The sequence below is a fragment of the Heterodontus francisci genome, chromosome 32 (genome assembly GCF_036365525.1).
Source record: "Heterodontus francisci isolate sHetFra1 chromosome 32, sHetFra1.hap1, whole genome shotgun sequence".
NCBI lineage: Eukaryota > Metazoa > Chordata > Chondrichthyes > Heterodontiformes > Heterodontidae > Heterodontus > Heterodontus francisci.
The window spans coordinates 59,905,901-59,931,852 of record NC_090402.1 but is presented as its reverse complement, the minus strand read 5'-3'; the positions used below and the strand labels follow the sequence as shown (position 1 = coordinate 59,931,852).

Genomic DNA, 25,952 nt, shown 5'->3' with positions numbered 1-25,952 from the left:
GGGTTGTTGTCATGGGTGACTTCAACTTCCCTAATATTGACTGGAACCTCCTTAGTGCAAATAGTTTGGATGGAGCAGTTTTTGTCAGGTGTGTCCAGGAAGGTTTCCTGACTCAATATGTAGATAGGCCGACCAGAGGGGAGGCTATATTGGATTTGGTGCTTGGCAACGAAACAGGCCAGGTGGCAGATCTCTCGGTGGGAGAGCATTTCGGTGATAGTGATCACAACTCCCTGACCTTTACTATAGTCATGGAGAGGGACAGGAGCAGACGGGATGGGAAAATATTTAATTGGGGGAGGGGGAATTACAATGCTATTAGGCAGGAACTGGGGAGTTTAAATTGGGAACAGATGTTCTCAGGGGAATGCACGACAGAAATGTGGACGTTGTTTCGGGAGCACTTGCTGCGACTGCTGGATAGGTTTGTCCCGATGAGGCAGGGAAGAAATGGTAGGGTGAAGGAACCTTGGATGACAAAAGATGTGGAACAGCTAGTCAAGAGGAAGAAGGAAGCTTACTTAAGGTTGAGGAAGCAAGGATCAGAAAGGGCTCTAGAGGGTTACAAGGTAGCCAGGAAGGAATTGAAGAATGGACTCAGGAGAGCTAGAAGGGGACATGAAAAGGTTTTGGCGGGTAGGATTAAGGAAAATCCCAAGGCGTTCTACACTTATGTGAGGAACAAGAGGATGGCCAGAGTGAGGGTAGGGCCGATCAGGGATAGTGGAGGGAACTTGTGCCTGGAGTCGGAGGAGGTAGGGGAGGTCCTTAATGAATACTTTGCTTCAGTATTCACTAGTGAGAGGGACCTGGTGGTTTGTGAGGACAGCGTGGAACAGGCTGATATGCTTGACCAGGTTGAGGTTAAGAGGGAGGATGTGCTGGAAAGTTTGAAAGACATGAGGATAGATAAGTCCCTGGGGCCAGACGGGATTAGATTAGATTAGAGATACAGCACTGAAACAGGCCCTTCGGCCCACCGAGTCTGTGCCGAACATCAACCACCCATTTATACTAATCCTACACTAATCCCATATTCCTACCAAACATCCCCACCTGTTCCTATATTTCCCTACCACCTACCTATACTAGTGACAATTTATAATGGCCAATTTACCTATCAACCTGCAAGTCTTTTGGCTTGTGGGAGGAAACCGGAGCACCCGGAGAAAACCCACGCAGACACAGGGAGAACTTGCAAACTCCACACAGGCAGTACCCGGAATCGAACCCAGGTCCCTGGAGCTGTGAGGCTGCGGTGCTAACCACTGCGCCACTGTGCCGCCCAAGGATATTACGGGAAGCGAGGGAAGAGATTGCCGCGCCTTTGGCGATGATCTTTGCGTCCTCACTGTCCACTGTAGTAGCACCAGATGATTGGAGGGTGGCAAATGTTATTCCCTTGTTCAAGAAAGGGAATAGGGATAACCCTGGGAATTACAGACCAGTCAGTCTTACGTCGGTGGTGGGCAAATTATTGGAGAGGATTCTGAGAGACAGGATTTATGATTATTTGGAAAAGCATGGTTTGATTAGAGACAGTCAGCATGGCTTTGTGAGGGGCAGGTCATGCCTCACAAGCCTTATTGAATTCTTTGAAGATGTGACAAAACACATTGATGAAGGAAGAGCAGTGGATGTGGTGTATATGGATTTTAGCAAGGCATTTGATAAGGTTCCCCATGGTAGGCTCATTTAGAAAGTAAGGAGGCATGGGATACAGGGAAATTTGGCTGTCTGGATACAGAATTGGCTGGCCCAGAGAAGTAAGAGGGTGGTAGTAGATGGAAAGTATTCAGCCTGGAGCTCGGTGACCAGTGGTGTTCCGCAGGGATCTGTTCTGGGACCTCTGCTCTTTGTGATTTTTATAAATGACTTGGATGAGGAAGTGGAAGGCTGGGTTAGCAAGTTTGCCGATGACACAAAGGTTGCTGGAGTTGTGGATAGTGTGGAAGGCTGTTGTAGGTTGCAACGGGACATTGACAGGATGCAGAGCTGGGCTGAGAAGTGGCAGATGGAGTTCAACCTGGAAAAGTGTGAAGTGATTCATTTTGGAAGGTCGAATTTGAATGCGGAATACAGGCTTAAAGACAGGATTCTTGGTAGTGTGGAGGAACAGAGGGATCTTGGGGTCCATGTCCATAGATCGCTCAAAGTTGCCACCCAAGTTGATAGGGTTGTTAAGAAGGCGTATGGTGTGTTGGCTTTCATTAACAGGGGGATTGAGTTTAAGAGCCGCGAGGTTATGCTGCAGCTCTATAAAGCCCTGGTTCGACCACACTTGGAATATTGTGTTCAGTTCTGGTCGCCTCATTATAGGAAGGATGTGGAAGCTTTAGAGAGGGTGCAGAGGAGATTTACCAGGATGCTGCCTGGACTGGAGGGCATGTCTTATGAAGAAAGGTTGAGGGAGCTAGGGCTTTTCTCATTGGAGCAAAGAAGGATGAGAGGTGACTTGATCGAGGTGTACAAGATGATGAGAGGCATAGATAGAGTGGATAGCCTGAGACTTTTTCCCAGGGCGGAAAGGGCTATCACCAGGGGGCATAATTTTAAGGTGATTGGAGGAAGTTTTAGGGGAGATGTCAGAGGTAGGTTCTTTACACAGAGAGTGATGGGTGCGTGGAATGCACTGCCAGCAGTGGTAGTAGAAGCAGATACATTAGGGACATTTAAGCGACTCTTGGATAGGTACATGGATGATAGTAGAATGAAGGGTATGTAGGTAGTATGATCTTAGAATAGGTTAAAGGGTCGGCACAACATAGTGGGCCAAAGGGCCTGTATTGTGCTGTACTGTTCTATTTTCTATGTTCTATGTATAGTCGCTTGTGAAGATAATATTTTCATTTAATTTGATAACGTTTCTTTTTACAAGCTGGCTGTTTATTGTTTATATCCCTTTTAAACAGGGGGCATTTTTATTTGAATAATTTTATTTTGTTTGATGACACAGGGCTGTTGTTCTAATTAACCAATGAAAAGAGTAGAAGATGAACTAGATATGTTTTATCTTTTTCCTCCAGCATTTACTCTGTTCCCATGTTTATGGACACATGAGTGCAGCTGTGAGGTGCTGCCTATGAATTGGAGAATAGATGGGGCATTACACGATTTCACAATCCATCCTATCTTTAATGCCCAACTCATTCCCAGCAGGAATATTGATGTCCCTTTATTGAACAGTTAAACTTGATATCTAATGAGTGATCAGAGGTTCGACTCTCTGTCTCTAACATAGAAATATAGAACCACAGAAAAATTACGGCACAGAAGGAGGCCATTCAGCCCATTGTGTCCGTGCCGGCAGAAAAAAATAAAGTAGCTGCCCAATCCAAGCCAACCTTCCAGCACCTGAATGCAGTAATACTTCTAGGCTCTTGGGTTGGTAGGAACCTACTAAGCTAGAGTCAGCACGGGGAAGAGAATTGGATACTAAACGAGAGCATGTTACATTGAAGTGTGCGGAGATGTTACATTGAAGTGTGCGGAGATGTTACATTGAAGTGTGCGGAGATGTTACATTGAAGTGTGCGGAGATGTTACATTGAAGTGTGCGGAGATGTTACATTGAAGTGTGCGGAGATGTTACATTGAAGTGTGCGGAGATGTTACATTGAAGTGTGCGGAGATGTTGCGTCGCTTATGGATTCTTAAATTCAAACAATGGATAAGGATCTCAAAGCGAGTGACTAGTTTTCTGGGAGGGAAGGCCGTGTGTAACTGCACAAGGACAGGAATGGATGGAATACAACATGCAATTCATGTTGGATTATACTTTTTCATTTAAACAATTTAACAATTAGACTCAGTGGATATTTCACTCCATTCTTTAACTTCTCTCTGAATTTTCTCTGGGTCCCTGCATAAATAAACGGATTGACGCAGGAACTCATAAGCTGAAGCATATATCCACCTTCCTGCAGAATAACATTTGCTTCATTGAAATTGGAACCAGAAAAATAACTTAATTTTGCAATTCGGACATTAAGGAAATTTATAAGGAATAGAGAATATAACAGGATGAAACTGCCCGAGATGGCGAAGAGTAAAACGATGGACTTTCTCCGCTTCTCCATCTCTGGGTCACTCTGAGTCTCTCCATTGCTGTGGGCCCAGAGTCTCCTGCGTGCTCTGCTGGCTGCTAGAATGTGCCTGACAGTCAGAGCATTGAGCAGTAAAATCAGAATGAATGGGAGACATGGACTTAAGATGCAGCGAATCCAGTCATATGCCGCCCATGCAGGTGACTTATAAAATATTAATTTTATGCTGCAGAACCAGGGTATATTGTTAATTATGTACAATGGTTCAAATATAAAATACCAGAAGGTATTTTTTAAACAGTTCAGTGTGCAGACTGCTCCTAAAACACGTGCCGCTGTTTTCTGAGTGCAATATTTTATTTTCAGCTTCTGGCAACAAATGGCCATAAATCGATCAAAGGTGAAAGCGACCGTTAACCAGACAGAACAGTCTATGATCGTAAAGTTTAAGGCAACACGGAGACTGCATACGGGTGTGATGGACAGGAAACTGAGTGGAAAATAAATACTTGCAATCCGGTTTAATATCACAACGGTGACCAGGACCAGGAGATCTGTCACTGCCATGGACACCAGGTAGTAAATGATACATCTGGAGAGACCGCATCTTTCTCGGGACAGGATCACAATCACTGCCAGGTTAGCTGTAACAGAGACAGAGAGACTGAGAGAAAGAGGGAGAATGTTCATGTGTGAGCGAGCGAGAATAGGAAAATTACTCGTCTGACTCCCAACAAAATCAGCAGTTTTACAGAATTCTGTGTGAAATTTGCAGCTTTGTCACATGATCTGGAGTGGAAAACTATCCCTTAACCTCCAGGCATTTGTTTTTGCATTTAAAATAATCAGACAGGTCAATAACATTGGAATGTAAAATAATGCAATCAAACATAATGGAGAACAAGAAGGCATCGGAATTTAAAATACATTATATCCTGCTGAGGATCTAAAAGACCCTCATCCGATGAATTACTGTAAAATGATTCGCTGTTACTAAATTTGACTGTCAACCTGTTTGAAAAGATGCACCATCAAAGGGAACAAAATGGACTATTAATCAGTCACTTTCTGGAAAGGATGTTGTCCCCTGGGAACATCCATGCCAATCAGCACCAGCAGAACTGGCAGATTATGAGGTCTCATTCGGAGAAAGATACCTTCGACAATGCAGCACATCCTCATATGGAGAAAAAAATTGAAGATGTGAATAGTTTGGGACATTGCAAGTGGCTGGGACTGGAAGAAACATTTGGAGTCAGTCGTGGTCACTGTCAAACAGTCAGCAGTAGTTACTGTGGAAGAGGAGAGCCGGGCTGAAGCAGTGAGATTAGAGACTGAGAGCAGAAACATTGCACTCTGTAAGTTTAGGATAAGTGCAGACTCATTCACAAAAAAGGCACTTGTTACATTGCTTATATTTCTGTGAATAACTCGATGTCTAATAAAGTCCCTTCAATGAATTCACTCATTAAATTCAGTCAGGAATTATTTAATTGTTGAATAATTTCAATGTGAATCATTTTGCAAATCAGCCAGCCACTGTCAATGTCATTAATACAGTGGAACTCGATGCACAGTGTGGGAACTAATAATTCACACACAGTAACAGTCTCAATAACACCATAGAACTCAATTTACAGCATGATAACAGTGTGATAATTCACCCACAGTAACAGTGTCAATAACACAATAGAACCACATTTACACCATAACAGTGTGATAATTCACCCACAGTAACAGTCTCAATAGCACAATAGAACTACATTTACACTGTGATAACAGTGTGATAATTCACCCACAGTAACAGTGTCAATAACACAATAGAACTACATTTACACTGTGATAACAGTGTGATAATTCACCCACAGTAACAGTGTCAATAACACAATAGAACTACATTTACACCGTGATAACAATGTGCTAATTCACCCACAGTAACAGTATCAATAACACAATAGAACTACATTTACACCATGATGACAGTGTGATAATTCATCCATAGTAACAGTGTCAAAACGCAATAAAAATACGTTTAGACTGTGATAACAGTGTGATAGTTCTCTTACAATAATAGTGACAAAGCTAAGCAATGATTTCCATAACTATTAACTAAGCACAATACTTTACCTGGAACCCCGATAGCTGCAAGGACGGGATAATAAATGGCAAACACCAGATCTTTTGCTGAGCCATGCATTTCTATCAGAAGCTCTGAGCGCACTCTGAACTGCACTCAAAGATCTATTGTCATGTTTATACCTGATGTCAGGCTCCAGGGAGATAATAGATGGTTTGATACTTTACATCAAGTACATTAATTGAAACAAACAGATTTGTGCAGCTGCTGCTAGACTCATGTTTTGGTTTTGATGGAATGGACTGTTTCTCAAGGGATCTGACATGGCTCTAAAGTGAAATACCCAGAGATTACAATATGATCCTTGTTACAGTTAAAAGATAACAAAAAGTTTAATAAGCGGTTGCAATAGTGAAAATGAACCTGGTATATGATGAATCCCTGGGTTTAAACCTTTTAACACTGAGTTAATTGCCAGCAGCACAAGGCATAACTGACCAGAAATATTCTGGTTCTGAAGGAAACTGCAGTCATGTTCTCACTCCTGATCAGTATTCAGCTCCAGTCCATGTGATCCCAGGCCACATGCACCTAACTCCAAATCTCTCTGAGATGGCTCATCCACTTCAATGAAGTTGACTATGTTCAGTGTGGACTGGTCTACGTCAATACATTACTTTCAGTGTGCATTGGTGCAATTGTGCATGTTTTATGTTTCATTGCAAATGTCTGGTTCAAAACGGTTGCCTTCAGTATTGATGGTCGAGTACAGTATGGTTTACTTTAGTGGAGACATGTCCAATTAAGCACATTTACATTTAGTGTGGACTGGTCAAGGTCGTTGCGGTTACATGCAACATGGGCAGGTCAACTTCAGCATGGTTACAATCTGGGTGCACAGGTTTAGTTCAGCACAGATGTTAATGGGTTCAGCCCAGTTACATTCTATGTGCACAGGTCCGGTTGTAGATGCTAATTCTCTCTGTTGAAAAGTCCAATTCAACACAGTTGCATTCAGTATTGGCTGGTCAAGTTCAGTACAGTTGCGTTCGGTAGAGACTGGTACAATAAGCACAGTGATATAAATGTGGACTGGTCCAGGTCTGCACGGTAATATTCAGTGTCAAAAGTTCGAGTTCAGCAAACTTTCATTCAGAGTGGACAGATCCAGTTTTGTATTGTTACATTCAGTGAGGGCAGCCTCAGTTCCGCCTGGTTCCATTGAATGTGGACAGGCTCAATTCAGCACAATTACTGCCAATATGATCTTGCACAGTTCAGAATACTTATATCTAGTATGTAGATGGCTAGTGTTACAAGTGCTTCCATTTTTTAATTAAATTTTAATGACCTGTGTTTTAAAACTGAAAAAGGATTCCATTATTTTTTTTGTAAAAGGGTTACTGAGAGGTTGTTTGAAAACAACAGTTGCTGGAAGTCACCTGTCTTCAGATAAGTACCCAGCAGGGTACCTGAGAAAAATGTTTACAAAGAAGTGACAGGTCACAATTTATAGGGGTCAGGAGGTTTGAAACTTGGGATATTGTTTTGGTTTTGCTTTGGACAGGCAGTTGGGATATGGACAGTGTTTTGAAAGGAGTTAAAACCCAACTCTGCCTTTTCCAGCTCTTTGAAAAGCCTGCTAGTTTTTCTCTCTCTTTGAGAAGCTCTTAGAAGTGAGTGTAGGAAATAGAGAAATTGATGCTGTGTTTCTCCTGGAAAGGCCTGACAGAAACCCCTGTTGTTGCATTTCTCCTGAAAATCTTGCCAAACTGATCTTCAACACTGCCTGAAAAGAACTGTTCTAGAAAGATCCCAGTGACAGCCATCTTTGCGCATTTGGGATGCAAAACCAAAAAGGGAACATTCATATTTCCATCTGTGAGTTATTGCTTTGCTTTGTTACTGGTTTTGTTTGTTCCATAATAAACTGATAATTTTATTGTTTATTAAAGAAATCTGGTTGGTGTATTTTATTCAGGGATAAAAAGTAGATTATATGATTGACCACAATGGTATCTGGGTAAACATTTAAATGTATGTTGTGACTTGTGGAGAAGTGGAACTAGTAAACACAGTGCACTCCTCCTGCTGCGGTCATGACATGTAATTGACGGCTCCGTGTGGGCGGCACGGTGGTGCAGTGGTTAGCACTGCAGCCTCACAGCTCCAGCGACCCGGGTTCAATTCTGGGTACTGCCTGTGTGGAGTTTGCAAGTTCTCCCTGTGTCTGCGTGGGTTTTCTCCGGGTGCTCCGGTTTCCTCCCACAAGCCAAAAGACTTGCAGGTTGGTAGGTAAATTGGCCATTATAAATTGCCACTAGTATAGGTAGGTGGTAGGGAAATATAGGGACAGGTGGGGATGTGGTAGGAATATGGGATTAGTGTAGCATTAGTATAAATGGGTGGTTGATGGTCGGCACAGACTCGGTGGGCCGAAGGGCCTGTTTCAGTGCTGTATCTCTAAATAACCCAACGCTGACCATGTACAATTGTAAGTGAGGTAATAATAATTGAATAGGGGAAAGTAAAGAAAAAACAAAACCAGATTTCTTGTGCAATAGATTAAAGTCTACAGTACCAGAATGACTTTGGTAGCTGCTACGAAATTTCTGGGGAAGGAGGATGTATCCCTGAGTTTTTTTTTATTCATTCGTGGGATGTGGGTGTCATTGGCTAGGCCAGCATTTATTACCCATCCCTAATTGCCCTTGGTATTGAGCCACTTTCTTGAACTGCTGCAGTCCATGTGGGCTAGGTACACCTACAGTGTTGTTAGGAAGGGAGTTCCAGGATTTTGACCCAGCAACAGTGAAGGAATGCTGATATAGTTCCAAGTCAGGATGGTGTGTGGCTTGGAGGGGAATGTACAGGTGGTGGTGTTCCCATGCATCTGCTGCCCTAGTCATTCTAGATGGTAGAGGTCATGGGTTTGGATGGTGCTGTCTAAGGAGCATTGGTGCATTGCATTTTGTAGTTGGTAAACACTGCTGCCTCTCTGCATCCGTGGTGGAGGGAGTAAATGTTTGTGTATGGGTGACAATCAAGCTGACTGCTTTATCCTGGATGGTGTTGTGTTTCTTGAGTGTTGTTGGAGCTGCACCCATCCAGGCAAGTGGAGAGTATTCCATAACTCCTGACTTGTGCCTTGTTGATGGTGGACAGGATTTGGGGAGTCAGGAGGTGAGTTACTCACTGCAGGATTTCTAGCCTCTGACCTGCTCTTGTAGCTATAGTACTTATATGGCTGCGGCAGTTCAGTTTCTGGTAAATGGTAACCCCTAGGATGTTGATAGTGGGGGATTCAGCAATCGTAATGCCATTTAATATCAAGGGGAGATGATTAGATTCTCTCTTGCTTGAGATAGTCATTGCCTGACACTTGTGTGGTGCTAATGTTACTTTCCTCTTATCAGCTCAAGCCTGGACATTGTCCAGGTCTTGTTGCATTTCTGCACAGACTGCTTCAGTATCTGATGTCATAAGTGTTTTTTTTTAAACTAAGAGGTCTGTGTGCCTTCAAAAACTGGGAGACGGGTGTTTTCTGTGAGCCTTGAATGTTGACATTTGGCATTTGAAGTGCAGGCTGTAAACCTGTACCCAAGCAACTGGAAACTTTTATGACAATCTTGTGATTTTTCATGTTGTTGAAAAGCTTTTAATTTTTTTAGTCAGTTCTGTAGTGAATCAGAACAGAGGCCTGTGAGCTGGCTGCGAGTTGTGACTGGCTAATAGAGCAGAGAAAAGACCTATTCTCTCTGAACATACGCTTTACATTTCAAGAGAAAAAGTGTTACATTTAAGGTGAGGTTTTGATCTGCCTGAATAGAGAGAAAAGACCCAGGAAAAGAGGCGTTTCTACATTCTGTGGAGAAACACTGCTTTGCTGAGAGAAAGCTGGTATTGTCGAAGGTAGTAAAAAATTGTTATTGTCTCCAGTCTCTCAAAATTCTCTGCCTCAAGAGTGATTTTTGTTTCTGTATTTTTGCAGAGACCCTGAAATCTCACGAAAGTTTCTACTGTAAAACTGCTACTTTAAAATCTAAGTAGACCTGTTGCTACAACCTGTTGTTGAAAGATCTGTGTGATGCCTGTTGCAGATGAATAGCCTTGAATGCCTACCCATCACAAACTGTTTATCAAACTTGCGTAGAGAGATTTTGCGTTGCATCTGACTATTCAACTCTGGAATACCTCACCGATCCGGACATAATGCACCAGAAGTTACAACCCTGTTATTTTAATTATCCTGAAGAGACTGTTGTTCAATCAATCTATCCATTTTCCTTGTTAGCCGTTGGTAAATGAATGTATGTGTGTGCATGAGAGTTAGGAGGATTAATGAGTGATAAAATATTTTCATACATATAGATTCATCTCATTTTCATTTAAAACTTGGTTTAGTAACAAATAGTTAATTTTGTTGTTGTTTAAAGAAACCAGGTTTGGCGTGATTTATTCTGGGGGATAAATAAAGTGTTTAATTTGGCTAATTTGCGGTAGGTGGAAAACTTTACTAATATGCTGTGACCTGTGGAGGAGTGGGACTGAATTAACAGTGCATTACTCCCACCTTGGTTGTAACATACTAATTGGAGACTTGTCCGGGATTCAAATTCAACGCTAATTAAGTGCGTTATAAGGGGAGTAATAATTCGAAAGGAAAGGGTATTAGCAGTAGCAGCAGAGTTACTTGGAAACGAGAATGAGCCCCTTAGTGATGTGAAAACTTTAACAAAGAATAAATTGATAGAATTGGCAGCAAAGTTGGGGTTATAATTGAAATCAGGTGCTAAAAAAGCAGAGATATTTGATGTAATAGCCCAACATTTAAAATTATAAGAAGATAGTAAGTTAGAAGGTGATGCAGTTTAATTGCCTAGAATTCAGTTAGAAACAAAAGAACTTGAAACAGAAAAAGAACCAGCAATAAAATTGGAAAAATTAAGCTGACTCCAGGAAAAAGAAATAGAAATAAAAAAACCTCAGACTGAAAAGGAACTAAGAAAACTTGAATTGGAAAAAGAGGAAAGGGAGAAAGAGAGAGTACTTCAGAGAGAAAGTGAAAGAGAAGCAAGGGAATTCAAATGAAAAGAGATGAACTCAAGAGGTGAGAGTGACTGCCCTCCACATCATTTGACCAAGTATGGCAACAAGGAGCCTGAGCAAAACTAGAGTCAATGGGAATCAGGGGGAAAACTCTCCGCTGGCTGGAGTCAGAGTTATACAGCATAGGAACAACCTTGATCATTGAATCCCACACTATCAACATCCGGGGGTTACCATTGACCAGAAACTGAACAGGAGTAGCCATATAAATACCGTGCCTACAAGAGCAGGTCAGAGGCTAGGAATCCTGCGGTGAGTAACTCACCTCCTGACTCCGCAAAACCCATCCACAAGGTACAAGACGGGAGTGTGATGGAACACTCCAACAACACTCAAGAAGCTCAACACCATCCAGGACAAAGCAGCCCGCTTGATTGGCACCCCATCTACAAACATTCACTTCCGGCACCACCGATGCACAGTGGCAGCAGCGTGTACCATCTCCAAGATGCACTGCAGCAACGCACCAAGGCTCCTTAGCCAACAAGTTCCAAACCCGTGACCTCTACCACTTGGAAGGACAAGGGCAGCAGATGCATGGGAACATGCAAGTTCCCCTCAAAGCCAGTCATCATCCTGACTTGGAACTATATCACTGTTCCTTCACTGTGACTGTGTCAAAATCCTGGAACTTCCTTCCTAACAACACAGTGGTTGTACCTACCCCACATAGACTGCAGTGAATCAAGAAGGCAGCTCATCATCACCTTCTCAACAGCAATTAGGGATGTTCAATAAATGCTGGCCTAGCCAGCGATGCCCACACCCCAGGAACGAATAATAAATAAAAGATGGAACGAAGATAAAGGAATGGTCTTGACTCCAGGGTAAATCCTGGTCAGGAATAATCTGAAGCCGGCCCAGGATCCAGAAATAAGCTTTTGAAATTTACACAAGCTCTTATGCAGTTTGAGGAAAGTGACGAAGAGACATTTTTCATTTCTATTGAAAAAAATAGCTGGAAAGCTGGACACTGTTTATGCAAAGCAGGTTGATGGGCAGAGATCATGACACTTATGCCAGGCTTCCTGAAGAGACTTCTGCGGATTATGAGATGGCAAAAAAGGCTATTCTCGCTGCGTATGAGTTAGTCCCTGAAGCTTACTGTCAGAAGTTTTGCAATTTACGGAGATTGGCAGGTTAGACGTATGTAGAATTTGAGAGGATAAAGCGAATTAATTTTGATCATTGGATACAGGCATTAAATATGGAAGCCACGTATCAGAAGCTTACAGAACTGATTGTTTTAGAAGTGTTTAAAAATTCAATCCCTCCAGTGGTGAGAACCCATGTAGATAACCTGAAACTGTTAAAAGCCAGGCAAGCAGTGGAAATTGCTGATGATTTTAAGCTTGTGAATAATCAAAACCTTTTGTCCGTCACCCCCAGAAACCCAGAAGGATAGAAAGTGGGAGAGTGAAAGGAAGGCAAGTAGCTGGGGACAAGCAGGAACAACTGGCAACGTCCCAGGATCCCATCCACAGGCCAAAAAAGGTGCTGAGGGTAGAGGTGAGGTCTGCAAGCCAAAGGTGTTATCATTTTGAGAAGATGGGACAACTTTATTCAGAATGCTGGAAGTTGTGATGTAAACCCATGGGACTTGTCGGGGTACACAAAGCTAATGCAGAGAAAGAGACTCTGACTGAGAGTACAGCAGATCAGGCTGGAGCTTTAACTGCAGCTGTAAAACCAGACAAAAAAAACTAAACTGAGTTTAGATGTTAAGAATAAGAAAGCTGAAAGTTATCATGAATTCTTGTCAAAAGGAAAAATAACTCCACATCCCTTAAGTGAAGCAGGCAAACCTTTCCTTATACTTGGGAATACAGGAGAAACTCAAACTTTTTTGCAAGGGAAAGGTATAACGTTTCCACCAGAGAACGCACTGAAAGCTAATGTTTTAGTTAATGGAATTTGCGGGGACTATATACCCGCACCTTTATATAGAGTACACCGAGAGTGTGACCTGATATCTGGGATGGTAACTGTAGGAGTTGTCCATAGTTTACCAGTAGAGGGAATTGACCTACTCCTAGGGAATGGACTTGGTTGGAACCAAAGTTTCAGTTTCTCCCGTAGTCCCAGAGAAACCAAGTGAAGTTAAAGAAACGTAACAATTACAGGAACAAGTTCCAGGAATATTTCCTGCACGTGTAGTAACCCGAGCAATGGCTAAATAAGTTCCATTGTGGGAGGTAAAGTTGGCACCAGAGACAGATAGCCGAATATCTGAAATTTTATTTGGGGATTTGGATAATCCAGATGAGATGTTTAACAAATCTTCTGTAATTGATCCAGAGTTACATCAAATAGCACAGTCGACTCTGATAGAAGCTGAGGCGAAAGGAGTTCCAGAAGGTTATAATATTGAAGACGGGGTTTTGAGGAGGAAATGGAGACCGCCTCATAGACCTGCAGGCAAAGACTGGACGGTTGTACGACAGATCGTGGTACCACCTAAATATCACAAGTATTTATTAAGGTTAGCACATGGCATTCCATGTCAACAGAGGGGGTTTCGGGAAACCAAATCACATATAAGTCAACATTATTACTGGCCAGGCCTTACAAAGGACGTGAAGCAATTTTGTGGGACATGCCATACATGTCAAATTGTGGGAAAATCGCAACCTACCATAAAACCAACACCACTAATTCCTGGACCATTTATTAAGGAACCATTTAGGAGGGCATTGACAGACTGTGTAGGACCCTCACCAAAAAAGGTAGTTATGGAAAAGGCCAAAGATGGACCGGAAATGAAGGTACTGAATTGGGGGAAGGCTGATTTCAATATGATAAAACAGGATCTGGCCAAATTGGACTGGGAGCAGCTACTTATAGGAAAGTCTACATCAGACCAGTGGGAGTCATTCAAAAAGGAAATAGTGAGAGTTCAGGGCTAACACGTTTCCGTAAAGGTGAAGGGTAGGACCAACAAGTCCAGGGAACCCCGGATGTCAAGGGATATAGAGGATTGGATAAGGAAAAAAATGGAGGCTTATGGCAGATTCAGGGGGCTGAAAACAGCAGAGGCCCCAGAGGAGTATAGAAAGTGCAGGGGGGGTACTTAAAAAAGTAATAAGGAGAGCGAAGAGGGGGCATGAAAAAACACTGGCAGGCAAGATAAAGGAAAATCCCAAGGCATTTATAAGTATATTAAAGGGAAGAGGATAACCAGGGAAAAAGAAGGGACCAAAGTGGCAATCTTTATGTGGAGCTGGAAGACGTAGATGAGGTTTTAAATGATTACTTTTCATCTGTGTTCACTATGGAGAAGGACGATGTAGGTGTAGAGATCAGAGAGGGGGATTGTGATATACTCGAACAAATTAGCATTGAAAGGGAGCTGGGATTAGTGGTTTTAGCAGGCTAACAAGTGGATAAATCCCCAGGCCCAGATGAGATGTATCCCATGCTGTTATGTGAGGCACAGGAGGAGATAGCAGGGACTCTGACACAAATTTTCAAATACTGTCTGGCCACAGGAGATGTGCCAGAGGACTGGAGGACAGCAAATGTGGTACCATTATTCAAGAATGGTTGCAGGGATAAACCAGGTAATTACAGGCCAATGAGTCTAACATCAGTGGTAGAGAAACTATTGGAAACATTTCTGAGGGACAGGATTAATCTCTACTTGGAGAGGTAGGGATTAATCAAGGATAGTCAGCATGACTTTGTCAGGGGGAGTTCATGTCAAACAAACTTGATTGAATTTTTCGAGGAGGTAACTAGATGTGTAGATGAGGGTAAAGCAGTGGATGTAATCTACATGGACTTCAGTAAGGCTTTTGAGAAGGTCCTGCATGGGAGATTGGTTAAGAAGCCCATGGGATTCAGGGCAATTTGGCAAATTGGATCCAAAATTGGCTTAGTGGCAGGCAGCAGAGGGTGATGGTCGAGGGTTGTTTTTGCAATCGGAAGCCTCTGACCAGTGGTGTACCACAGGAATTGGTGCTGGGACCCTTGTTGTTTGTAGTGTACATTAATGATTTAGACATGAATATAGGAGATATGATCAGTACATTCACAGATGACATGAAAATTGGTGGTGTCGTGAATCGTGAGGAGGAAAGTCTTCGATTACAGGATGATATAGAGGGGCTGGTAAGATGAGCAGAGCAGTGGCAAATGGAATTTAATCCTGAGAAGTGTGAGGTGATGCATTTTGGAAGAACTAACAAGGCAAGGGAATATACAATGGGTGGTAGGACTCTCGGAAGTACAGAGGGTCAGAAGGACCTTGGTGTACTTGTCCATAGATCACTGAAGGCAGCAGCACAGGAGTTAAGGTGGTTAGGAAGGCATATGGGATACTTGCCTTTATTAGCCAAGGCACAGAATACAAGAGCAGGGAGGTTATGATGGAGCTGTATAAAACACTAGTTAGGCCACATCTGGAATACTGTGTACAGTTCTGGTCACCACACTATAGGAAGGATGTGATTCTACTGGAGAGGGTGCAGAGGAGATTCACTAGGATGTTGCCTGGGCTGGAACATTTCAGCTATGAAGAGAGCCTGGATAGGCTAGACTTGTTTTCCTTCGAGCAGAGGAGGCTGAGGGGAGACCTGATTGAGGTCTACAAAATTATGAGGGGCATAGATCTGGTAGATAGGAAGAAACATTTTTCCTTAGCAGAGGTGTCAATAACCAGGGGGCAGAGATTTAGGGTAAGGGGCAGGAGGTTTAGAGGGGCTTTGAGGAAAAATGTTTTCACCCAGAGGGTGGTGGGAATCAGGAACATACTTCTGCCTGAAGGGGTGGCAGAGGCAAGAACCCTCACAACATTTAAGAAGTATCTAGATGAGCACTGAAATGCCATAGCATACAAGGCTATGGGCCAAGTGATGGAAAATGGGATTAGAATAGATGGGTGCTCGATGACTGGCACGGACACAATGGGCCGAAGGGCCTGTTTCTCTGCTGTAGAACTCTATGACTCTACGACTCTAGGACATCAATATGTACTTGCTATCATGCATACGGTGACTCGATTTCCAGAGGCTATTCCTTTGAGGACAATTACTGCTAATGTAGTCGGGAAGTTAACCCAATGGGGAGACAGTGGCACAGTGGTAATGCCACTGAACTAGTAGCCCAGAGGCCCAGGACAATGCCCTGGAGAAAATAAGGGGGAAGCCGCAGGGCATCTGGTGGAATTTAAATTCAATTAATTATTAAGGTCAATTAATTTATCAGGCTGTGACTAGTGGGATACCACAGGGCTTGGCCCCAGCTGTTCACAATATATATCAATGATTTGTATGTGGGGACCAAATGTAGTATTTCCAAGTCTGCGGATGACACAAAATTGGTTGGAGTGTGTGTTGTGAGGAAGATACAAAGTGGCTTCAAGGGGATTTGGACAGACTTAGTGAGTGGACAAGAATGTGGCAGATGGAATATAATGTGGAAAAATGTGAGGTTATCCACTTTGGTAGGAGGAATAGATGTGCAGTGTATTTCTTAAATGGTAAAAGATTAGAAAGTGTAGATGTACAAAGGGACCTGGGTATCCTCGTCAATATGTCACTGAAAGTTAACATGCAGGTGCAGCAAGCAATTAGGAAGACTAATGGTATGTTAGCCTTTATTGCAAGACGATTTGAGTGCAGGAGTAGTGAAGTCTTGCTTCAATTGTATAGAACCTTGGTTAGACTGCACTTGGAGTACTGTGTGCAGTTTTGGTCCCCTTACCTTGGGAAGGGTATTATTAACATAGAGGGGGTGTAACGAAGGTTCACCAGACTTGTTCCCAGGATGGCGGACTATCCTATGAAGAGAGATTGGGGAAACTGGGCCTGTATTCTCCAGAGTTTCAAAGAGTGAAAGGTGATCTCATTGAAACCTACACAATACTTAAAGCGATATCCAGGGTAGATGCAGGTAAGATGTTTCCCCTGGTTGGGGAGTCTAGAACTAGGGGACAGAGTTTCAAAATAAGGGGGAAGCCACTTATGACAGAGATGAGAAATTTCTTTACTCAGAGGGTTGTGACTCTTTGGAATTCTCTACCCCAGAGGACTGTGGAAGCTCAGTGAAGTATGTTTAAAGCAGAGATTGACAGATTTCTGAATAGAAATGATATAAGGGAATATGGGGAGAGTGTGGGAAAAAGGCATTGAAGTGGGTGATCAGCCATGATCATATTGAATGGAAGTGCAGGCTCGATGGGCTGAATGGCCTACTCCTGCTCTTATGTTCTTTACAAGCTATGGATTACCACTTGAAGTTCAATCGGATCAAGATTCTAATTTCATGTTGAAAATATTTCAAGAAGTCATGGGTAATTTGGGTATCAGAAAATTAAAATCTTCAGCATATCACCCACAGACACAGGGAGCTTTAGAGAGGTACCATCAAACTCTCAAAACAATGATGAGAGCATACTGTCACAAATATCCACATGATTGGGATAAAGGGCTAGACTTTCTTTTATTTGCCATCAGAGATCCACTGAATGAGTCTACAGGTTTTATTCCTTTCGCATTAGTTTACGGACATGAAGTAAGAGGTCCTCTAATTCTCATCAAAGAACAAAGAACAGTACAGCACAGGAACAGGCCATTCGGCCCTCCAAGCCTGCGCCGATCTTGATGCCTGCCTAAACTAAAACCTTCTGCACTTCCGGGGTCCATATCCCTCTATTCCCATCCTATTCATGTATTTGTCAAGATGCCTCTTAAACGTCTCTATGGTACCTGCTTCCACCACCTCCCCTGGCAACAAGTTCCAGGCACTCACCACCCTCTGTGTAAAGAACTTGCCTCGCACATCCCCTCTAAACTTTGCCCCTCTCACCTTAAACCTATGTCCCCTAGTAACTGACTCTTCCACCCTGGGAAAAAGCTTCTGACTATCCACTCTGTCCATGCCGCTTATAACTCTGTAAATCTCTATCATGTTGGCCCTCCACCTCCGTCGTTCCAGTGAAAACAATCCGAGTTTAACCAACCTCTCCTCATAGCTAGTGCCCTCCAGACCAGGCAACATCCTGGTAAACCTCTTCTGTACCCTCTCCAAAGCCTCCAAGTCCTTCTGGTAGTGTGGCGACCAGAATTGCACACAATATTCTAAGTGTGGCATAACTAAAGTTCTGTACAGCTGCAGCATGACTTGCCTATTTTTATACTCTATGCCCCGACCGATGAAGGCAAGCATGCCGTATGCCTTCTTGACTACCTTATCCACCTGTATTGCCACTTTCAGTGTCCTGTGGACCTGTACGCCCAGAACTCTCTGCCTGTCAATACTCCTAAGGGTTCTGCCATTTACTGTATACTTCCCACCTGCATTAGACCTTCCAAAATGCATTACCTCACATTTGTCCGAATTAAACTCCATCTGCCATTTCTCCGCCCAAGTCTCCAACCGATCTATATCCTGCTGTTTCCTCTGACAATCCTCAATACTGTCCGCAACTCCACCAACCTTTGTGTCGTTCGCAAACTTACTAATCAGACCAGCTACATTTTCCTCCAAAACATTTATATATACTACAAACAGCAAAGGTCCCAGGACTGATCCCTGCAGAACACCACTAGTCACATGCCTCCATTCAGAAAAGCACCCTTCCACTGCTACCCTCTGTCTTCTATGACCGAGCCAGTCCTGTATCCATCTTGCCAGCTCCCCTCTGATCCCATGTGACTTCACCTTTTGTATCAGTCTGCCATGAGGGACCTTGTCAAAGGCTTTACTGAAGTCCATATAGATAACATCCCGTGCCCTTCCTTCATCAATCATCTTCGTCACTTCCTCAAAAAACTCAATCAAATTAGTGAGACATGACCTCCCCTTCACTAAACCATGCTGCCTCTGTTTCCAAATGGGAGTAAATCCTGTCCCGAAGAATCCTCTCCAATAATTTCCCTACCACTGATGTAAGGCTCACCGGCCGATAATTTCCTGGATTATCCTTGCTACCCTTCTTAAACAAAGGAACAACATTGGCTATTCTCCAGTCCTCTGGGACCTCACCTGAACCCAATGAGGATGCAAAGATTTCTGTCAAGGCCCCAGCAATTTCTTCCCTTGCCTCCCTCAGTATTCTGGGGTAGATCCCATCAGGCCCTGGTGACTTATCTACCTTAATGCTTTGCAAGACACCCAACACCTCCTGCTTTTTGATAATGAGATGACTGAGACTATCTACACTCCCTTCCCTATGCTCATCATCCACCAAGTCCTTCTCCTTGGTGAATACTGATGCAAAGTACTCATTTAGTACCTCGCCCATTTCCTCTGGCTCCATGCATAGATTCCCTTCTCTGTCCTTGAGTGGGCCAACCCTTTCCCTGGTTACCCTCTTGCTCTTTATATACGTATAAAAAGCCTTGGGATTTTCCTTAATCCTGTTTGCCAATGACTTCTCATAACCCCTTTTAGCCCTCCTGACTCCTTGCTTAAGTTCCTTCCTACTGTCTTTATATTCCTCAAGGGATTTGTCTGTTCCCAGCCTTCCAGCCCTAACGAATGCTTACTTTTTCTTTTTGACGAGGCTCACAATATCCCGCGTTATCCAAGGTTCCCGAAACTTGCCAAACTTGTCTTTCTTCCTCACAGGAACATGCTGGTCCTGGATTCCAATCAACTGACATTTGAAAGACTCCCACATGTCACATGTTGATTTACCCTTAAACAGCCGCCCCCAATCTAAATTCTTCAGTTCCTGCCTAATATTGTTATAATTAGCCTTCCCCCAATTTAGCACTTTCACCCGAGGACTACTCTTATCCTTATCCACAAGTACCTTAAAACTTATGGAATTATGGTCACTGTTCCCGAAATGCTCCCCTACTGAAACTTCGGCCCCCTGGCCGGGCTCATTCCCCAATACAAGGTCCAGTACGGCCCCATCCAGAGTTGGCCTATCTACGTATTGTTTCAAGAGGCCCTCCTGGATGCTCCTTACACATTCTGCCCCATATAAGCCCCTAGCACTAAGTGAGTCCCAGTCAATATAGGGGAAGTTAAAATCACCCACCACTACAACCCTGTTACCTTTACATCTTTCCAAAATCTCTCTACATATCTGCTCCTCTACCTCCTGCTGGCTGTTGGGAGGCCTGTAGTAAACCCCCAACATCGTGACTGCACCCTTCCTATTCCTGAGCTCCAGCCATATTGCCTCACTGCATGACCCCTCCGAGGTGTCCTCCCGCAGTACAGCTGTGATATTCTCCTTAACCAGTAATGCAACTCCCCCACCCCTTTTACATCCCCCTCTATCCCACCTGAAGCTTCTAAATCCTGGAACATTTAGCTGCCAATCCTGTCCTTCCCTCAACCAAGTCTCTGTAATAGCAACAGCATCATAGTTCCAAGTACTGATCCAAGCTCTTCTCGCATTGAAACAAATGCACTTCAGACCACCAGTCCCGCTGTTCTCCGCAACATCTCCCTGCCTGCTCTTCCTCTTAGTCTTACTGGCCTTATTTACTAGTTCCCCTTCATTTATTTCACTTGCTGTCCTACTGCTCTGGTTCCCACCCCCCTGCCACACTAGCTTAAACCCTCCAGAGCGTTGCTAGCAAACCTCGCAGCCAGGATATTTGTGCCCCTCCAGTTTAGATGCAACCCGTCCTTCTTGTACAGGTCCCATCTGTCCCTGAAGAGATCCCAATGGTCCAGATATCTGAAACCCTCCCTTCTACACCAGCTGTTCAGCCACGTATTTTGCTGCACTATCTTCCTATTTCTAGCCTCATTGGCACGTGGCACAAGGAGTAATCCCGAGATTACAACCCTAGAGATCCTGTTTTTTAACTTTCTACCTAACTCCCTAAACTCCCCCTGCAGGACCTCATCACTCTTCCTGCCTATGTCGTTGGTACCAATGTGTACCACAACCTCTGGCTGTTCACCCTCCCCCTTCAGAATGCCCCCTGTCCGTTCAGAGACATCAAAGACAGGTTCTTAGAACAAAGGAATGAATCTTCGATGCTAGAATATGTATTTGGGTTCCAAGAAAGGCTCACAAAAGCTTGCAAAGTGGCTCAGGAACACCTCAAGGCACCCCAAGCCAATATGAAAAAATGGGCAGACAAAAATGCAAAGAGCTGAAATTTTCTGCCAGGGGATGAAGTATTAGTATTGTTACCATTACAGGGTGAATCATTAAAAGCACGGTTCAGTGGTCCATATAATGTGATCAAAAGAGGGGGTAAGGTAAATTACTTGATTGACACTCCTGATCAGCAGAAGAAGAATCAGTTGTGTCATATCAATATGTTAAAGCAGTATTATTGCAGGGAGGAGGATAAGCCAGTACAGACATGTCAGGTAATGGGGACTGTTGAGAAGGAAAAGGATAGTGAGGATGAGGCAAAAGCAGGCCTAGACAATTCTCAGTTTGAACCTCCAACTATCAGGTTAGTGAATACAGAATGGCTGGGAAAATTGGACAACATGCTTTTGTACTTAAATGCAGAACAACGTGAAGACCTAACAAGGCTTCAGACAGCATTTAAAAGTGTCTGTAGGGATACTCAGGATATACAACCTTAACCACACATGATGTGGATATAGGGGAACCCATTCCTTTAAAACAGCAACCTTACCACTTCAATCCAGACAAACAGGCCCAAGTATAAGCAGAAATACAATACATGTTGGAAAATAACTTAATTGAACCAAGTCAAAGCATTTTGAGTTCACCAATCGCCTTAATACCTAAACCTGATGGGTCAACTCGACTTTGCATAGACTAAAGAAAAGTCAATGTCGTAACAAAGGCAGACTCCTACCCAGTTCCTCGCTTAGAAGACTGTACTGACAGAATGGGCAATGCCATGTTTCTTACCAAGGTAGGTTTGTTAAAGGGATACTGGCTTGTTCCTTTGACAGCTAGAGCTAAAGAAATATCAGCTTTTGTCACACTAGATGCTCTTTATCAGTGCCAAGTGATGCCATTTGGGCTAAAAAATGTTCCCGCAACTTTTCAGAAATTAACGAATCAGGTGGTAGCCAGTGTAGTGTATCTTGATGATTTATTTATCTACAATAACACCTGGAAAGAACACTTAAAACAACTGGAAACTCTGTTTTAAAGGTTACAAGCTGCTGATTTAGTGGGAAATCTGGCAAAAAGCAAATTCGGAAAGGAAGAGTGACCTATCTTGGACATATAGTGAGGCAAGGACAAGTATTGCCAAGAACAGCAGAAGTACAAGCCTTAGTGGAGTTCCCTATCCCTAGGACTAAACATGAAAACCAAAGTATGGTGGTCAGGTGAATGCCAGGCAGCTTTTGAAAAGCTAAAAGCAATTTTGACTAATGAACCAGGGTGAGCTGCTCCAAATTTTGCTAAATACTTCAAGATGGCGATTGATGCTAGTGACCTGGGGCAGTCTTATTGTGGAATGATGAATCAGACATAGAAAAACCAGTAGGGTACCTTTCAAGAAAACTGAATCGCCACCAAAAAAAAGTATTCCACCGTGGAAAAAGAAACATTGGGGCTTTTGCTGGCTCTTAAACATTTTGAAGTATATGGCCACCAAGACTACAAAGAAACACTAATATATACTAACCATAATCCATTCACATTCGTGGAAAAATTTGAAAATCAAAATGTCAGAATATCCAGGTGAAGGTTGTTGTTACAGCCTTATCATTTGAAGATTGTATACATTTCAGGAAAAACCAATGTTATTGCCGACGCTTTGTCACGGATTTAACCTTGCTGAGTTGTATGAGGAACAATGGTACAAAGAGAATTTGTATTAATTACCAGCAGAGTGAATGAGGGCAGGAATGTGAAAATATGTTAATTTTTTTCCTCAATTTTTGTGTGAATTCAAGAATGGCGTTTCATTTCGCAAAGGACCGAGGTGTCATAAGAGTTTTTTTTTAAACTAAGAGGTCTGTGTGCCTTTAAAACCTGGGAGAAGGGTGTTTTCTGTAAGGCTTGAATGTTGACATTTGGTATTTGAAGTGCAGGCTGTAAACCTGTATCCAAGCAACTTATACGACAATCATGCGATTTTTGTTGTTGTTGAAAAGTACTTTAAAATCTAAGTAGATCTGCTGCTACAACCTGTTGCTGAAAGATATGTGTGATGCCTGCTGCAGGCTAATGGCCTTGAATGCCTACCCATCACAAACTGTTTATCAAACTCGCGTGGAGAGACTTCGAGTTGCATCTGACTGTTCCACTCTGGGACACCTCACCGATGTGGAAATAATGCACCAGAAGTTACAACCCAGTTATTTTAATTATTCTGAAGAGACTGTTATAAAATCAATCTATCTATTTTCCCGGTTAACCGTTGGTAACTGAATGTATGTGCATGAGGGTTAGGAAGATTAAGGAGTTCTAAAATATTTTCATACATATAGATGCATCTGATTATCATTTAAAACTTGGTTTATTAACAAATAGTTAATTTTGTTGTTGTTTAAAGAAACCAGGTTTAGCATGATTTAATCTGGGGGATAAATAAAGTGTTTAATTTGGCTAATTTGTGGTAGTGGGAAACTTTATTAATATGCTGCGGCCTGTGGAGGAGTGGGACTGAATTAACAGTGCATTACTCCTGCCTTGGTCGGAACACTGAGGAGTCACGAATGGTGCTGAACATTGTGCAATCATCAGCGAACATCCCCACTTCTGACCTTATGATTGAAGGAAGGTCATTGATGAAGCAGCTGAAGATGGTTGGGCCTAGGACACTAGCCTGAGGTACTCCTGCAGTGATATCCCGCAGCTGAGATGATTAACCTCCAACAAACACAACCATCTTCCTTTGCGCTAAGTATGACTCCAACCAGCGGAGAGTTTTCCCCAATTACCATTGACTCTAGTTTTGCTTGGGCTCCTTGATGACATACTCGGTCAAATGCTGCCTTGATGTCAAGGGCAGTCACTCTCACCTCACCTCTTGAGTTCAGCTCTTTTGTTCATATTTTATCCAAGGCTGTAATGAGGTCAGAAGCTGAGTGGCCCTGGCAGTACCCAAACTGAGCATCACTGAGCAGGTTATTGCTAAGCAAGTGCTGCTTGATAGCACTGTCGATGACACTTTCCATCACTTTAGCGATAATCAAGAGTAGACTGATGGGGCAGTAATTGGCCAGGTTGGATTTGTCCTGCTTTTTGTGTACGGGACATACCTGGGCAATTGTCCACATTGCCAGGTAGATGCCAGTGTTATAGTTATACTGGAACAGCTTGGCTTGGGGTGTGGCAAGTTCTGGAGCACAGGTCTTCAGTACTATTGCCGGAGTATTGTCAGGGCCCATAGCCTTTGCAGTATTCAGTGCCTTCAGTCATTTCTTGATATCACGCAAAATAAATCAAATTGGCTAAAGACTGGCATCTGTGATGCTGGGGACTTCAGGAGGAGGCCGAGATGGATCATCCACTCGTCACTTCTGGCTGAAGATGGTTACAAATGCTTCAGCTTTATCTTTTGCACTGATGTGCTGGGCTCCCCCATCATTGAGGATGGGGATATTTGTACAGCCACCTCCTCCTGTTAATTGTTTAATTGTTCACCACCATTCACGACTAATTTGAGAAACTTAACCAAGGTTAGGCTAAAGGATTTGGCAGAACAGTTGATGTTTGAATTAAAACCTGGGCCTAAGAAAAAAGACATAATTGATGTAATAGCACAACATTTGAAATTGGAAGCAGAAGGCGGCAAATGAGGGGATAGTGCAGTTGAGTTAGGTAAAATTCAGCTACAGATGAGGCAGCTTGAACTTGACAAAAAAAGGAAAAGGAAAAAAGCAATGGAAATGAAAAAAATACTTGCATTTGAGCAGGAAAGTGATTTGACAATTAAAAAACTTGAACTTGATAGAAAGGAAAGGGCAAAGCAGAGAGCATTTCAAAAAGAAAGGGAATTTGAAGTTAAAAACGAACTAAATCAAAAGAATGGACTTGGCTCCAAGGAAAGTTCTGGTGAGGAAAGTGCTGATTCCAGCCCAGGACCCAGTGGAGAGCTGTTTAAATCCCGAAGTTTGTGGAAAGGAATTTTTCATTTCTTTTGAAAATATAGCCAGACAGATGAAGTGGCCAAAGGAAAGCTGGACACTGCTTATGCAAAGCGGGTTGATGGGCAGAGCTCAGGATGTTTATGCCATGCTTTCTGAGGAGGCTTCTGCAGATTATGAGCTGGGAAAAAAGGCTATTCTCACTGCATATGAGTTAGCCCCCACAGAAATTTCAGAACCTTCAGAGACAGTCTGGGCAGACTTATCTAGAGTTTGAGAGGGCAAAGCAAGTTAAATTTGCTCACTGGATATGGGCACTAAAGGTAGTGGCCACATATGAGAAACTTAGGGAAGTAATTCTCCTGGAAGAATTAAAAAATTCACTCCCTTCGTTAGTCAGAACCCAAATAGAGAACCAGAAGGTTTCAACAGCCAGACAGGCAACAGAAATTGCTGATGATTACGAGCTTATTTATAAGACAAACCTTTTGTCTGTCACCCCACAAACCCAAGGTGGATAGAAGGTGGAAGGGTGAAAGGAAGGCAAGTGGCCGAGGACAGGAAGGGACAACTGGGAACACCCCAGGATCTCTTCCTCAGGCCAGAAAGGAAGATGCTGAGGGTGGAAATGAGGTCCACAAGCCTATGTATTACTATTGTCACAAGGTGAGACACCTTCGTGCAGAACGCTGGAAGTTGAGGTGTAAACCCATGGGACTTATTGGGGTACATAAAGTCAATGCAGCGAAAGGGGCCCTGACCGAGTGTGC

At 43.1% G+C, this 25,952-nt stretch overlaps 1 protein-coding gene across 2 annotated transcripts in view; it reads right to left on the bottom strand.

Annotated features, from left to right (window-relative positions):
* Positions 1-3,709: 3,709 nt before the first annotated feature.
* The window catches only part of LOC137347847 (probable G-protein coupled receptor 139), an 82,631-nt gene continuing 60,388 nt past the window's right edge, over positions 3,710-25,952 (bottom strand). Inside the window, exons 1-2 of one of the 2 annotated variants that reach the window (XM_068012899.1) lie at positions 6,174-6,243; positions 3,710-4,690 (exon numbers count right to left, since the gene is read on the bottom strand). In XM_068012899.1, coding sequence (XP_067869000.1) covers positions 3,783-4,690; positions 6,174-6,243 — 978 coding nt within the window. In that variant the 3' untranslated portion in view covers positions 3,710-3,782. Of the gene's footprint in view, positions 4,691-6,173; positions 6,244-25,952 lie in introns of those variants that run through there. The other variant, XR_010969029.1, reaches the window with a different exon arrangement.